Source organism: Pelmatolapia mariae, linkage group LG20 (genome assembly GCF_036321145.2).
Source record: "Pelmatolapia mariae isolate MD_Pm_ZW linkage group LG20, Pm_UMD_F_2, whole genome shotgun sequence".
NCBI classification, from domain to species: Eukaryota; Metazoa; Chordata; class Actinopteri; order Cichliformes; family Cichlidae; genus Pelmatolapia; species Pelmatolapia mariae.
Window position 1 is genome coordinate 7,395,061 of NC_086244.1, and position 17,449 is coordinate 7,412,509.

Here is a 17,449-nt window from a genome sequence, read left to right on the forward strand (position 1 = left end):
TTTTATCCTGTTTTCCTTCTTTCACCCCAACTGGTCGCAGCAGATGGCCCCGCCCCTCCCTGAGCCTGGTTCTGCCGGAGGTTTCTTCCTGTTAAAAGGGAGTTTTTCCTTCCCACTGTTGCCAAAGCACTTGCTCATAGGGGGTCATATGATTGTTGGGTTTTTCTCTGTATCTATTATTATAGGATATACTGTACAATAAAAAGCACCTTGAGGCGACTGTTGTTGTGATTTGGCACTATATAAATAAAACTGAATTGAATTGAAACTAAATACAAGAGACAAATAGTACACAAAATAAAACAAGAAGTAACTAACAAATGTGATAATATTAAAGGACAGACGCACACCTAAACAAAGCAATTTTCAACTAAGGTCTAGAAAATTCGAACAAAAACTCAAAAACTAAAAGCAGAGAAATAACTGACAGAAAGGCTCGAAATTAAAGCTCTAAATACTCACAACTTCTGAAAACTCTAATAATACTCAAAACCACAAAAGTTTAAAATCCCTGAGGCCATGACATTAACCTGCTGTTTTTTTTTTTTTGTTTTTTTTGTTTTTTAATTTGTGTAACAGTGTGGTTAGTTTTAATTTAAAAGCAAATTTCTGTGTTGCTGCATTCATTTTTACTGTTTTTTACTCATTCCCTGGTCTACTTGTTTGTTAAGCTGCAGTTGAACAGCAGTTCAGCAGCTGTTTGATACACTTGATTCTCAGCATTATGTAACAAGTTGCAAAAAAGCCTGATAGCACTGTGGACCCAGATGTGGTCCATAATTCTATGAAGTGGGGTGGGTAGCATTTTAATGTCTACTGTACCTGTTCCAGTGTTCAAGATGCATGTTTTTTGTTATGAAATCTGTGAGATTAGGATCAATCAATTCCATTTTCAATTTCGCACTATATCAGGGGTGGGCAATCTCAGTCCACGAGGGTCGGTGTCCCTGCAGGTTTTAGATCTCACCTTGGGTCAACACACCGGAATCACATGATTAGTTCATTACCAGGCCTCTGGAGAACTTCAGGACATGTTGAGGAGCTAATTTAGCCATTTAAATCAGCTGTGTTGGTTGGAGGACACATCTAAAACCTGCAGGGACACCGGCCCTCGTGGACTGAGATTGCCCACCCCTGCACTATATGCTCATATATGGTAAATAGCAAGGTCTGTGGAAGACCTTTTATTTTGCTGGCTACCCTTACAACTTTGTTAAAATATATATTATTCTTGGTTCTAACATTCAGGAAAAAATGAAAATGTTAAAACCAATTAAATTCAATCTACCAATAAAAGATGGTGATAAATGGTGATTATCTTTCTATCCTCATGAAAAACCTCACTGAAAAAGTACAACTGCTGATCACTCTTCTTGACCACTGCTTCCATAATGGTAATGAATTACCAAAAATTACTGCCAGTGACCATTCCATGGTATTTATATTGTTCCACCAATCGATATCTGTGCTCTTAATATCCCATATGGAAAAGATATATATAAATCTTATAAAGTTTGTATCTGTCTTGTGTGAAACTTGTATGAAAGGCATACAAGAGTGAAAACAGATATAAGATCCCTTGAAAAATTATATAAATGAAACTTGTATGTTTTGGATACTTACTAATATATGACAGTAGTGAGAAAGTGGCCACTTTCATGAGTAAATCATATAAGCCTTATATGATTCACTATATGAAGTAGGCCACATCTTATGCAAGTCTTTTCTAAGTTTTTACTATTTCTTTTCCATATGGGATTGGTCTCCAGTCAGAATTGACTGACTTTTCTGAACAATGACTGTGTCGTCTGAGAATTTACTTAGTAATTAGTAATAAACAATAATAAACACTATGTATGAAAGGGTTAAAGGAAACTGTTGCAATTAGCTTGGATACTCTAAGAAGCTCTGGCTGAAATCCTCTTTGGGGGATTAGGAGTGGCAAAAAATTTTCATAATGAGTCCTGCATACAGGGGGTTCAGTATGTGAGCCCATTATACAACACAACTGGAGTCTATTGGGGTCTGAGTTAAGGATCGATTTTACGGTCTGCATCTGTGTCATTCTCTTACATTTTATGGACCTTTCTTGCTCCCTAATCAGGCCTGCAGAAAGACTATAGAGGTCTAATCCACAGCACACATATTTTGGCCATGTTTATATAAATGGCTCATTTCGTGTTTTTTATTTACAGTTTAAGACAATAAAATAATCTAAAACAGAGACACTGCTTTAAGCCTAGAGAATGCATACATTTTATTCAAATTCCTGAAATATATGTCATCTTTTCTTGCTTCATTAGTATGGGAATTTGTGTGTTTACCAACCTGCAGTGCATGGGGCAAACGGTTTAGCAAGAAAACTAATGAAGATTTGATGCTGTAACTTGTGTTGGTCATTACTTCACAATTCCTGGAAGAAATGGCTATGTGTAGCAAATATAGTGTGATAGAATATCAACATATCTTTATTAGGCAGGTATACACGCAAGAACACACCCACTGGCTACTTTTACACAAAGACTAAAATTCAGTTCATAATGAAATTAAAAACCAAAACATTAATAAGCAAGTCAAATAAATCTTAAATTTCCAGCACAGTACAAGAAAAGTAAACAAATCCCCATACCAGCAAGTGTAAAGCTTTTCATCCCCATTACACCACAATGACAGTCAACCAGGAACCGCCCCAACCCACTGAGAGTCAAGAAAATGTGTGGTTGAGAACAAGACACTAATAGGTAGCTGAAAGAAACTGGATATGATTTTCACTGGACTGATCTTGTTTTTCCAGGTGGAATGCTGTTGACAAACTGTCACTGTATCAGCTTCCCTTGGTTTTAAATGTTTCAGTGATTTTAAAGATTTTCCAGTGGTGAGGCAGTTTGATCTGAATATCTGACTGTCTCAGTGTTCAAATAGTTAAGCTACTTTTTGTAGGAAAGAATTGAGAAGCAAGAACTGCACTCTCTACTCGTCAATTTTTCTCATTGTACGGGTTGTATTCAAATTCCTCCCAATCTTAAAACTCCAATACATACTTGTTTAGTTATACTGTCTTAGCAGCTGTTTTTGGCAAGTATCGAAAGCCATAGTAATCTTTGGAAGGTTTTTTATTTACACTAGGTAAAGAGAGCAAAGAGTGAACAGACTGAAAAAGTTTAGTCAGACATGTACAGTTACACATTTACTCATCTTTCAACCAGCAGGTCCTCAGTTCTGTTGTACAAGCAGCTCAGATGTATAAATTTTCTTTGGCTTGGGCCGGTGGTCACAGGGACTAAAGCTGCAGAGGTTTGAGGTGAGAATCTGTTTTATCTCCTCAGTTTTTGAACATTGTTGAGATTTTGTTGGTCTGCTAAAATGTCCTACACAGCAGCTGCAGAGGTCATTATTACAGCTTCATCAAGCATGTCTAGGTGACAGTTTTCCTATATTGTAGCAATTGAACTTTGTAAATGATGCAAGATGACATGAATAAACAACACAGAGCAGATATTTTAGACTTTAATGTTTACAAGACCTTCGACTTGGTTAACCTGTGATTATTCAACAGTTCCACAACAGCTAAATAGGGAAAAGACATGCATACAGTGTGGTCAAATACGGTGTGGTTTCTACATCATACTGTAGAAATTTGTAAGCATTTAAGCCAGCGTACACTTCAGGCATTCGATTCAGCATACACACACAGACACACACCGGCTACACTTAAATGGAGTTTAATATTCTGTTTAAAATCAGTTTAAAGCCCAAACACAATAGTAATTACAATATCTCCAAAAGTTAATTCTGTTCATCTGGACGTAGCGTTTTGTGGGAGAAACGTTTCGTCACTCATCCAAGTGACTTCTTCAGTCTCAGCTGACTGCAGGTTTCCCCAAATCTTATAAACAGTACATTTGCATAATGACTGAAACCAGCCCACTGAAGGAACAATGGGCTGGGAGGTCAGTTCCTTAATCATAATTATGCAAATTCTCATGACCATTGATCAACAACCACTGACCAAAACCCACTGATTAAAGACCACTGATCAATGGCCATGATTACCATTCACAGAGAGTTGGAGAATGGCTGCAATCACAGCGTTGTAAGATGGCGAAAGATGTACCCTTAGGCCCCCTCCTCGATTCAGAGATGGTCTTTCCCTTTTCACGTAAATGGCCTCCTTGACTCCGTGCTCAAACCACACCCTGTCCAGGATCTGTACATCCTCATCATTGAAAGAGTGTCCACTGGCCTGTAGGTGTAAATAGACTGCAGAGTCCTGGCCTGACGAGGTAGCTCTTCTGTGTTGTGCCATCCGCTTCGCCAGAGGTTATTTGGTTTCCCCGATGTATAAATCCTGGCAATCCTCCTGGCACTTAACAGCGTACACTGTGTTACTCTGTTTGTGTCGGGGGACCCGATCCTTGGGGTGGACCAAAAATTGGAAACCTGCAGTCAGCTGAGACTGAAGAAGTCACTTGGATGAGTGAAGAAACGTTTCTCCCACAAAACGCTACGTCCAGATGAACAGAATCAACTTTTGGAGATTTACTTTCCTGGATGATTGAGAATGCATCAAGAAGTAGTTACAATAAGTGTAATAACTGCTGTTCATACATCCATCTTCAGGTAGCTGATTAAATATCAAATATCTGCCAAAGAGACGAGTTGTTAGGGAAAACCACTGAATGATATTCAGTATTAAATACTTTTGACTTTTGGCGCTTTCTTTCAATATATAATTGTTTGCTCAGTTTGGTTTTAGAACTGCACGTTCAATAATTTTTGGATCATATGCTAATTTACTTCTTGCATAGAGGTCATGCAGAAGTTTACCCCCATGTTAAAAAAGAAATAAAAAAATATTTTATTGGTTTAGTAAAAACAAAAACGGTTATACACATAATAATAAAATTAAGTTAAATAAGTTTATCCATTTGCACTTTGAAGTGCTGTACAGTCACTTTTCCAGCATTTGGCTGAGTCTGAGCAAAGAGTATAGAAATGTTCATTTCAGATTTCATCCTTTTTTTTCTATTATCATTTACATCATCAATAAACACCACATGCCCACGTCCACTGACAGCTGTACCATGCGCCCATGCCACAATTGATCCTAGATTATATTCCATTAAAGACACAGACACCTGGGTACCTAATGGCCAAGTAGTAATTCCTATTATATTTCTTTGTTGTCCTTTGAAGTCCGCTCCCTTGAGAAGCATGCATTGTTGGTGTAGCTGTCATTAGGTCGACAGCTGTCAATGTTCACAATCGATAATAATCAAAGCTTAACAGTGGTCGCCACAGTGATTCTGCTGTGGAGACATGTACACATAGAAATGGAGGCTAGAATGCTGCAAGATGGTTTACCAATTCACCTTTGACACCCAAGTACACTCCATCCATCCATCCATCCATCCATCTTCTTTTACTTATCTGGGGCCGGGTCATGGGGGCAGGAGCCTAAGCAGAGAAGCCCAGACCTCCCCTCTCCCCTCTTCCAGCTTGTCCAGGGGAACACACCACGCATTCCCAGGCCAGTCAAGACATAAAATCTCTCCAGTGTATCCTGGGTCTGTCCCAGGGCTGCTCTCTGGTGGGACATGCCCAGAACACCTCACCCAAGAGGCACCCAGGAGCCATCCTTGTCAGATGCCCGATTCACCTCAGCTGACTCCTTTCAATGTGGAGGAGCAGCGTATCTCTAAGGGAGAGGCCAGCCACCCTTTGGAGGAAGCTCATCCACCACTTGTATCCGCGATGTAGTTCATTCCATCACCATCCACAGCCCGTGACCATAGGTGAGGGTAGGAATGTAGATCGATCGATAAATTCAGAGCTTTGCTTTTACACTCAGCTCTCTCTTCACCACGACAGACCGGTACAGTGTCTGCATCACTGCAGCCAGAGCACAAATCTGTCTGTCGATCTCCCTTCTCCCGTCACTCCTACATACACAAGTAAAAGCATTCCACTGCTTGGCTACACCAAGAAATTCTGTCCATAAAAATGCTGAACAGAATCGATGACAAAGGGCAGCCCTAATGGCATCCATAAACCACCAGAAATGACTTCAACTTATTACTAGCTGTGTGGACCAAGATATTGCAACAGTTGTATAAGGTTGGCCTGTAGCAATGAGCCAGACACCTCAGATACCACAGGACACTCCGACGGACACAGTTAAATGCCTTCTCGAAGTCCACAAAACCCATTTGGATAGGATGGGCAAACTCCTATGCACCCTCAATTATCACTGAGAGGGTAAAGAGCTGGTCCATTGTTCCACAACCAGGACGAAAACCGCATTATTCCTCTTGTATACGAGGTACAACTAATGGATGGATTCTGCATTCCAGCACCCTGGCATAGACTTTCCCAGGGAGGCTGAGGAGTGTAATCCCCCCTATATTTGGAACACACCCTCTGGCCCCCCTTCTTAAAGAACCACCATCTTGGTCCCCCAATCTAGAGGTACCACCCCTAATCTCCACGCAAAATTGAATAGGTGTGTCAACCAAGACAGCCCTACAACATCCAGAGCCTTCAGGAACTCAAGGCAAACCTAATTCAACTTGGAGGTTGGGGGCCTGCTACCAAGGAGTTGTTTAACTGCCTCAGTGACCTCACGCCCAGAGATAGACAATTTGTTCCCCTCGTCCTCTAGATTCTGCTTCCACACAGAGGGGCCCAAGTACAGTTATTACAGTAATACACTACATTATTGCATTACCAAAATTTAAATGTGATTACAGTAATGCATCATTCTCTTAATAAATAATGAACTACTGTGTTTGTTACTTTGACTTGTTGGCCATAACGTTGCATCTGCTATGTTTGACAGATGATGTTGTATTCTTCATATAGTGAGCTGTCTCTCCTCTTCTTCAGAATTTTCTGCTTTCATCATTCTAGTTCGGGTTAATCTCGTTTGTTTGGGGGTTTGTTTTTTTCAGAACTGTGAGTTTTGAGCCTCTGAAAATGATGGACTGTATAAAAGCTTTTATAATTCCTAAACAGTTAATAGAACATTATTAAATAACTCCATTATAGTCTGCAGTCATCTTGATTGTTTGATTGATAATGAAATGTGGCATACAGAAATTGACTCATTCACAAATTTGACAGGTAGTGGAGAATTACTTGTGTGTTATAAACCAAAATTAAGGTGCTAGACAACTATTATATGAGTGGAGAATGCTACATACACTACATAACTGTTCTCTGGTTATTTGGTTATATACTGATGCTTTATTCATCAGATTACTGTCTTTGCAATTTGCTTGTTCATTTTGAAGTTATTTTGTTGTTGTATAAGATAGCATCTCCTTTTAAAGGGATCTAACTGCTGAGGTTCTCAAGTGTCAGTATCTTCTGGCTGTTATCTCAAATCCAGAAACTGTCTATGAGCTGAACATCAAGGGTTAAAAAAAGATTAATTAATTAAAAAAAAAGAACAAAAACAAAACTAAAACTTATTTTGGGCCTAAAGTTGTTTGATTTATAATATATGTCAAAATTATCAAGTAGAAAATGTGACCACAAGTGTTATTTCTCTATTTCACAGTATTTGACACAGGGAAAAACTAGTACATGGGCCTTTTATCAAAATATTGGAAAAATTGCAGTTCATATCCTCTAACTGGTTGCCAAATTGTCCAAGGAATGACATTTTGTCAGGTGGCCTCAAACAAATATAAATAATGCAAACATATTTGGTGTTCCAGTTATTGTGCAAATGGACAGTTGTTTGCTAAGGTTAACCATGATCATTTTGGAAGAAGTCCATATTAGAGATCCTGTGTACAATTCAGTTCGATACACTTTTATTTAAATCACCCACAACAATAGTCGCTTCAAGGCACTTTATATTGGAAGGTAAAGACCCTACAATAACAAGGAGAAATCCCCAAAGCCAACAATCATGTGACCAACTAAGTATGGATACTGTTCCACTGAAGCCCAAGCACATTTGAATTGAAAATATTTGTTGATTCAATAATTTGTCTCTTTTGCAGAGATGGAGCCATATCCAGCCTGGACTTTCTTACTGTCGTTTTTAGTTATGACTTCCTCATGTGATGGTGGAAAAGTGCTAATATTTCCAGTAGATGGAAGCCACTGGCTTAACATGAAAATCCTTGTGGAGGCTCTCCACTCTCAAGGCCACCAAAACACTGTGCTGCGGTCCTCTTCAAGCTGGTACATTTCTGAATTCTCACCTCATTACACCTCCATCACAGTCATCCAGGAAGAGTCCCAGCCCATTGAGAGTCAAAACTTCATGAGCTCTTTTTTGAAGAGGTCAATGGAAATTCGTCAGAATGACGGCTCACTCTGGGCATTTTTTGAGTTATATTGGAATCTTTTTGACTTATTTAGACAAAACCAGCAAGTTGTGGCAAAACTTACTTCCACCATCTTTGAGAATAAGACGCTGATTGGAGACCTAAACAAAACTGAATATGATCTTTTTCTGACTGATCCTGCATTTCCAGGTGGTGTGCTGTTAGCACATTACCTCCAGCTGCCTTTGGTTTACAATGTGCGCTGGCTTTTTAGTGGAGAGGCACACCTTGCCGTCGCTCCTTCTCCATTGTCCTACGTCCCTATATGCTTCTCCCATAACTCTGACAAAATGGATTTTTTTCAAAGAATCAGAAATATGATCCATTACATCATGTTTTTTTACATGGAGTACTATGTCTCCAGACCACCATACCAGGCCTTGTGTGATCATTATTTTGGAAATAATGTTAGCCTCATGTCTCTAGTCCAAAAGGCTGACCTCTGGCTCATGCGGGTTGACTTTACATTTGAGTTCCCTCGTCCCACCATGCCCAATGTCATCTACGTCGGTGGCTTCCAGGGTAAGCCTTCAAAGCCTCTCCCATCAGAGTTTGAGGCATTTGTCCAGAGTTCTGGTGAACATGGGGTGATCGTCATGACATTGGGGACCCTGCTGAGTGACCTTGGACATGAATTAACAGAGATTTTTGCCTCAGCATTTGCTAGCCTCCCTCAGAAGGTTGTGTGGAGACATGTTGGGAAAAGACCAGCCACTCTGGGAAACAACACCATGCTGGTTGAATGGCTCCCTCAGAATGATCTACTAGGCCACCCTAAAACCAAAGTTTTTGTCACACATGGTGGCACCAACGGCCTGTACGAAGCCATCTACCATGGTGTGCCAGTTCTGGGCATTCCACTCATTTTTGACCAGCATGACAACTTGTTACGTATGGAGGCCCGGGGAGTGGCTGAAATAGTTGACGTGGCAAAATTGGATGTTGACTCCCTGACAAGTGCTCTGAAGAATATTTTGGACCCAGAAAAGCCCTACAAACAGAATATGCTCAAACTATCACAACTTCATCATGATCAGCCCATGAAGCCTCTTGATAGTGCTATTTTCTGGATGGAATATGTCATGAGGCACAAGGGTGCAGCACATCTGCGCACTGAGTCATATAAGCTGCCTTGGTATGCCTGTCATTGTCTAGATGTGATGGCAGTCCTTGTAGCATTTGGCTTGCTGATCATTGCTTTAGTTTGGACTTCTTGTCAATGTCTAATTACATTTTTGTTGAACACAAAGAAGTCCAAGCATGAATAGATGTGATAATAAACTTTATCATGTGACAATAATTAAAAGCTACAAAGTAAGAAGCAGTGTTTTGTGTTACTTTATTTTCTTGTTTTCTTTTTGTTTTTATTTCTATTTAAAGTTTTATATTATCACCTTTATTTTCAGAGTGGCCAATATTCTTCAACCTTACTTTCAAAGAACAGAACCAGCAGGTGGGGCGGTGTTCGGCTGTGTTTTGCTAAAAATTCAAGTCAAATCCCAGATAACAATAAATGTTTGACCCTACTGAGGCCCACATCTACAGTTTTCTATGGCCAAATTTGTCCTTGACTGTTAGCTTTGGCTCTGGTAAATATGGCTACTCTGTTGCTTAAAAAATTTAAGGTCAGATATTATAGGCCAGAATATAACTTAATAGGTTATTCCAATAACCAACTGAGTTATGTCAAAACTACACTGTAAGAAAAAGTCCTAATACAAAAGTATTTTACTGTGTATTTTACAGTTTTGTTCTGTTCTTCTAGAATATCATTAAATTTACATAAATAGACTGTGATTTCACATTTCAAATGTAAATTAACGTAAAATCACTGTAATGTAATAAAACATAATTTTCTTGTTTTTTAAATGTATTTGTCTGTACATATGCATATTTAGATTGTTAAAATACATTCACAAATGTATCGTGATTTCACAAATATTTGTCCGTTATTTGAAAGATTGAACTGTTAAATTCAAATGTAATGCTATGGAAAAATATATGAAATGATTCTTATAAACTTTGTTCACATCAAATAATTATTACTAATATTGCTATTTAGGGCGATTGTGGCTCAAGAGTTGGCAGTTTGCCTTGTAATCAGAAGGTTGCCGGTTCGAGCCCCGGCTCGGACACTCTCGGTCTTTGTGTCCGTGGTCAAGACACTTCACCTACTGGTGATGGCCAGAGGGGCCGATGGTGCGATATGCCAGCCTTTCCTCTTTCAGTCTGTCCCAGGGCATGCAATCCGTTATTATTTAAACCAACTGTTAACTGTATATTTCTGTACATTTAAGTATTATTATTCATATTGCCACATTCATTGACCTTGTTTATAGGTAATTTCATTGTTTAATCACATTACAATGTTCCTAATTTAATGTTTAAAAGCACTTGAAAAAGGCAAAATCCCATGTAAAATTAGGGCAACAAACTGTATTGTCATTACTGAAAATAACCGTTATTTTCTGTTATTTTATGGTATTATTTTGGCGCCCCAGCTGCCGGAATATTACTGTTTTTCTAGGATTTTTTTTTAACAGTGTAGCCCAGATCAAGCTCATATGTCTGCTATTTCAGGGCTCTGGGAAGATAGCAACACTGACAAGAAGTGCAATAGAACAATAAAAGTCCTGCAAGGAAACCTAGTTAAGCAAACAAATTTAAAAGATAGTAAAAATCTCAGCACATGTACTCTCCCTCCAATTATGGGAGAAGCAGTTATTTCACTCATTCTGAAAAAGAATAAAGACCCTCTCCAATGTAGCTCATACCAGCTGATTTCACTGCTAAACACCGATGTGAAGATTCTCACTAAAATTGTATCACAGCGCTTAGACGTAGTGTTACCAACTATCATTTCAGACCAAACTGGCTTTATCAAGGGCAGATACACTTTTTTTTAAATATTAGATGCGTCTTAAGTATAATTCATAATTCTCCCTCAAACGATACACCTGAAGACCTACTGTCACTTGATGTTTGAAGGCCTTCAACAGGGTGGAGTGGGATTACCTTTTCTATACTTGGAGCAAATTTGGTTTTGGCCCCAGACTCATATCGTGGGTTAATACTCTCTATGATTCACCAATAGCAGCTGTGCATACTAATCATATGAACTCTTCTTATTTTAAACTCCATAGGGGCACTAGGCAGGGCTGCCCCCTATCTCCACTTTTGTTTGTCATCGCTATAGAGTCCTTAGCATCAGCCATACGGCAAGATACCAGTATCACACGAGTTGTCCGAGTAGCCAAAGAATACAAAGTCTCCCTTTATGCAGACAATCTATTGCTTTTTATAACTGACCCCACCCTAAACACCTCAAAATTGCTAAGCACTCTGCAACGGTTTGGTTCAATGTCTGGCTACAAAATAAATCCTCAGAAAAGTGAATTCATCCCAATCAATGAAGCTGCAAAAATATCCCATCTAATCTAATACCATTCAAAATCAATAATAAAAAGTTTAAATACCTCAGAATTTGGATCTCCAGCTGTTACAAAGATCTTTATAAAGCAAACTACCTACCAGTGTTGGAGAGTCTGAAAAAGGACATTCATTGCTGGAACTTTTTATCCCTTTCCCTTTGTGGGAGGATTACTATAATTAAAATGAACCTGTTGCCAAGGCTCCATTATCTATTCCAAAACCTCCCTATATATCTGACCAAACATTTTTTCATACAAGTTAATATCATCATTCATTTGGAACAAGAAGAACCCACGTATGTATCCCCATGTAATGTCTGTGTTGTGTGTGTAAGGTGTAAGGTTGTGTGTGTAAGGTCGGGGGGGGGGGGGTCCCATTTCACTGCAGGGCAACCTGCATGTGGCGAATAAAGCTTGGATTGATTGATTGGTTGGTTAAGAAAGAGCATCCTGCAAAGGCCACACCCACAGGGTGGACTGGCTCTCCCTAACTTTCTGTCTTATTATTGGTCAGCCAATATCAGGGTACTGCTCCACTGGATGCGTGACGCTGATCATTTAGTTGTTCCAAGCTGGCTCCTCCTGGAGAGCTCATCCTGTGGACAGGTGTGTCTGCGAGCATTGCTGTGTGCCGAGATCCCTTCAGTCAGGCCACTCTCTCACTATACTTCTAATCCAGTTGTGATAAACTCAATTCGTATTTGGAACCAGTTTAGGAAAACTTTCAGGCTGTCTCTCTTTGCACCAGTTATTAGAAACCATATGTTTGCTCCCTCCTTATCAGGTGGAGGCTTTCAGGTTTGGTGTAAAAATTGTATTCTGTCAATGCAAGACCTTTACCTTAGCAACAAATTTGCCTCTTTTGAGCAGATGGTAAACAGGTTTTCCATACCCGAATCTAACCTTTTTAGATAAATTATGAAACTTTGTATCCTCACATACTGATTGCTTCCCCTCTCGTCCACCTGTCTCTCTGTTAGATGATATTTTTAAAGTTGCATTTGATCAGAAACAAATTATTGGTAACATCTATAATAAACTAATCCAACACAGCTCAGCTACTCTTAATCATCTAAAAGTAAAGTGGAAAAAAGATTTAAATGTTGAAATTTCAGGGGACAACTGGCTGAAAAATATAGGAAGGATCTATTCATCTTCAATTTGCCAACATCATACTGTTATTCAGTTTAAAATTGTGCATCGACTACACTGGTCAAAGACTAAATTGTCCAGATTTACACCAGATCTGGATCCTACCTGTGATAAATGTAAGCAGGCTCCAGCCACCCTTCGACATATGTTCTGGACATGTCCAATGCTTCATCGGTTTTGGCAATTGGTTTTTTCTACTCTTTCAAAAATTTTAGGAAAGCCATTTAATCTATGTCCCTTTGCTGGTCTATTTGGTACCATCCCACAGGGGGAGCATCTGAACAAACATAAGCTGAAAATGAGAGCCTTTTGTACTTTGTTAGCTAGGAGATGTGTGTTGTTACATTGGAAAGACTCCTCGCCCCCTTTTGTTCACGATGGATCACAGACATTATGCAGTTTCTTAAACTGGAAAAGATGAGATGCTCCCTCAAAGGATCCACTTCCAACTTCTACACTACCTGGCAACCATTTCTGACATGTATTGACAAATGGAAAGATGGACAATAGCTGACTCTGTACAATTGTGTGCATGTATACGTCTGTAAGTGTCAATTTTTTTTGTCACCCTGCCTAATTTGACTCCCCCCCTTTTTCCCCTCTCCTTTAATTCTGGCAGATGGGAGGGTGCGCTTTCAGTTTATAAGCAGTATACTCCACTGCTTGTATGTTTAATTTGTTGTTTGTGATTGTACAAAAATCTCTTTCAATAAAAAGACCTTGATTAAAAAAAATCTCAGCACATGTATTACCAACAGTTTGTTTTAAAAATCCTTCATAGCTTATAGCCTCACCTACTGGTTAAAGTGTCATCCATTTGTTGTGCCTATATATTGAGCAGAAGAATATGAGTGCTCTTTGGACATGGTCATAAGGTCATGAGGCCAGTGTACCTGAAAGAAGGAACAACCATTGTGCACTTGCACTCAAAAAAATGAAATTGGGTGGTTGTTACATGTACAAGATTCAAAACTTGTAATTTGAACTAAATAATTTCATGTTTCTATGGTGAACATAATTAAATCATGTAGCATCTGCATGAAATTCAGCAACTTAATTTGTTCTTGTTGAGATGACATGATACAATCTAGTAAGAGTGGTTAGTTGCCTGGACTCACGAAATTCACAAGATCACATTAGATGTCAAACTGCAGGAAACTCGCTGGAGTTTTAAGAGGCAGACAACTACACCCACACCACGTGTATGCTATCGCTATTTATTGTACTGTAATCTGTCAAGGACAAAAACGTACAGAAAATTCTGCATCAAGCCTTGTAATCATAGCTTTCCTACTTTTGTTAAGCTTGGATCGACAGCTTGGTGGTGTGATGGTTAGTGCTGTTGCCTCACAACAAGAAGGGCCTGAGTTCAAATCCACAATCTGGCTGGTTTGCAGTGCGTAATTAGAGTTAGGTTAATTGGTGATTCTAAATTACCTATAAATGTAAGTGCAAATGATTGTTTGTCTCTATGAAATCATCAACCCCCATATTGGTTCATTAAGCAAGACTAGCAGTAATTACCTTGATTAACAAAGTAATTGTTCAAACAACAAGATTTCATTGAGCTTTCCAAAAGTTTGTGTAGAATGAATTAAAACAAATTTCACTCTACATACTTCTACATAAATCACTTCAAGTCAATGTAAGTATACTATGTTGATCCAACATAATCTGATTACATTAAACCACCAAATGGCAAATGTGTTGGTTTGACATGGTCAAAAATGGGTTACTGTACTTGTTTAAATCACGTGGAAAAAGGTGCCATGATTAAATTGTGTTCATCCAACAACAGATTTTTTTGAGTGTATACAGTTTTGACAACTAGCTGCTGACTCTGGAGACAGATACATCGTCATGTGCTCTTCTGCATCTCTCATTTTCTCAAAAGGTCTGACTGGAACTGCCACGCTCTCTGAATAATGCAAAGTGTCCATCTGTTGTTGAGACACACTTGACTTCTTTGTGTAAAAGCAAGTGACAAAGTGGCAAAGACAAATATTGCAAAAGTGGCAGAGTCTGATAACATTAGATAATTCAATTTTATTTTATTTATTTTATTTATATAGCGCCAAATCACAACAACAGTCACCTCATGGCACTTTAGGTAAGGTAGACCCTACATTATTACATACAGAGGAAAACCAAACAATCATATGACCCCCTATGAGCAACCACGTCGGCAACAGTGGAAAGGAAAAACTTCCTTTTAACAGGAAGAAACCTCTGGCAGAACCAGGCTCAGGGAAGGGCGACCATCTGCTGCAACTGGTTGGGGTGAGAGAAGGAAGACAGGATAAAAGACATGCTGTGGAAGAGAGACAGAGATTAATAACAGGTATGATTCAATGCAGAGAGGTCTATTAATACTAACATATAGTGAGGGACAAAGGTGACTGAAGAAGAAATACTCAATGCATCATGGGAATCCCCCAGCAGCCTATGCCTATTGCAGCATAACTGAGGGAGGATTCAGGGTCACCTGATCCAGTCCGAACTCCAAGTTTTAAGCTGTCAAAGTACGTCAGTTTCACCCGATTCTTTGATGGCAAGAAGTCACTCGGAGACGTGAAGTCCAACTTCAACTCTTTATTCAGCAAAGCATATGCATATGGAGATCTCTAGGGCAAACTCTAGGGCACACAGAGTATCCTCTAAGGATGATCTGAGACATTTCATCTCAATAGAGCTACTTTTATACTTTTCCAGTACCCCCTCCTGCCGTTGGGTACCCTTTCATCCTTTTGTTCTTTCTTTTCATCTTCCACTTATGATGCATACTTTCTGACTCTATCCCATAACTTCTCAAGCACCACTCTTTCATCCATCATTAAATTGGGTCCCTTTGTCAGTTTTATGGCCAAACTAAGTCCAAAAGTCTGCAAGACAGCAGTTGACAGTTAATCAGTTTGACAATTTTGTCAGGTGCCCATGCTATCTATGCTAAGTAAGGGTTTTTCTCACCTTCAGGCGACTGAGGCGAGAACCAGAATCTCAGGTGCATGCCCAGCAGGGCCGAGTTTGTTTACTGTATAGGCTTTGAAGGGGCTGGACACTACGTGGGACAGTACAGATAAACACAGGTGAACGCTGAGAAAGGGTCCTATGTGCATACTTCAGCAGTGCCAAGCTGAATTAACCCTATGTTGGACTAGTCACTGTTGGCCATAACATAATCAAAGGTTACTTATTGATCCTAATTATTACATTTTCAAACAATATTGATCAGCATGTGTTCATACAACAAGCGGCACAAACTTTCCATTAATATAATGGTAGCTATATTTGACCTAAATATATGGGTCACGTGATTTAAACATGCAGGTTAAAAGCTTAACAAAGCGACTCCACTATATAAGACACGTCATTTGTCACAGACACACTTGTCTCATTCTGTTTCCCATTTTGACTTTAATTTTAACACTCTGTCTCATGCTCTTCCTGTTTCCACTAGCCTACACATAATTTCATATCCCACTATCTGGCTCTTTTAACCTTTTAGCAACAACACCTAGCTTGCATACTGAATATTTACACAAAGTCTTAAAAGTAGAGATAGTGTCTGTCTCCCGAATCCAAACTGGAAGCTGGTTCCACAGAAGAGGGACCTGAAAACTGAAGGCTCTCCCTCCCATTCTACTTTTAAATACTCTAGGAACAACAAGTAAGCCTGCAGTGCGAGAGCGAAGTGCTCTAATGGGGTGATATGGCTGCGATCGTGGCTCAAGAGTTGGGAGCTCGCCTTGTAATCGGAAGATTGCCGGTTCGAGCCCCGGCTTGGACAGTCTCGGTCGTTGTGTCCTTGGGCAAGACACTTAACCCATTGCCTACTGGTGGTGGTCAGAGGGTCCGGTGGCGCCAGTGTTCGGCAGCCTCGCCTCTGTCAGTGCGCCCCAGGGTGGCTGTGGCTACAATGTAGCTTGCCATCACCTGTGTGTGAATGGGTGGATGACTGGATATGTAAAGCGCTTTGGGGTCCTTAGGGACGATTAAGGCGCTATATAAATACAGGCCATTTACCATTTTACAAGGTCATTAAGATAAGATGGGGCCTGATTATTCAAGACCTTGTGTCCCTGTCAGTACCCTTGCTGCAGCATTTTTGGTTTAACTGAAGGCTTTTCAGGGAGTTTTTAGGACATCCTGATAATAATGAATTACAGTAGTCCAGCCTGGAAGTAATAAATGCATGAACTAGTTTTTCAGCGTCACTCTGAGACAGGATATTTCTAATTTTAGAGATATTGCGCAAATAGAAAAAAGAAGTCATACAAATTTGTTTAATATGTGCTTTGAAGGACATGTCCTGGTCAACAATTTCTCCAGGGTTCCTCACAGATAAGAAAAAAATTTACAGAAATCAGTGGCCTCAGTGGATCATTTCTTAGGTTTTGTCACGTGTCATTTTACTTCCCCTTCATGTTTTTTTATTTTTTTTTTAATTTAAATTGATTCAACGTTGCTGTAAGAAACTCATTTAATAGGATCTCACTTCATATGATTTGAAGTTCATTCTATACT

At 39.5% G+C, this 17,449-nt stretch overlaps 1 protein-coding gene across 1 annotated transcript; it reads left to right on the top strand.

Annotated features, from left to right (window-relative positions):
* The first annotated feature begins 6,774 nt into the window (after positions 1 to 6,774).
* Positions 6,775 to 9,610, top strand: LOC134618407 (UDP-glucuronosyltransferase 2B4-like). The gene is made up of 2 exons (XM_063463783.1): positions 6,775 to 6,829; positions 8,058 to 9,610. The coding sequence occupies exons 1-2, from the start codon at positions 6,775 to 6,777 to the stop codon at positions 9,608 to 9,610; spliced, it is 1,608 nt and encodes a 535-aa protein (XP_063319853.1).
* Positions 9,611 to 17,449: the final 7,839 nt, after the last annotated feature.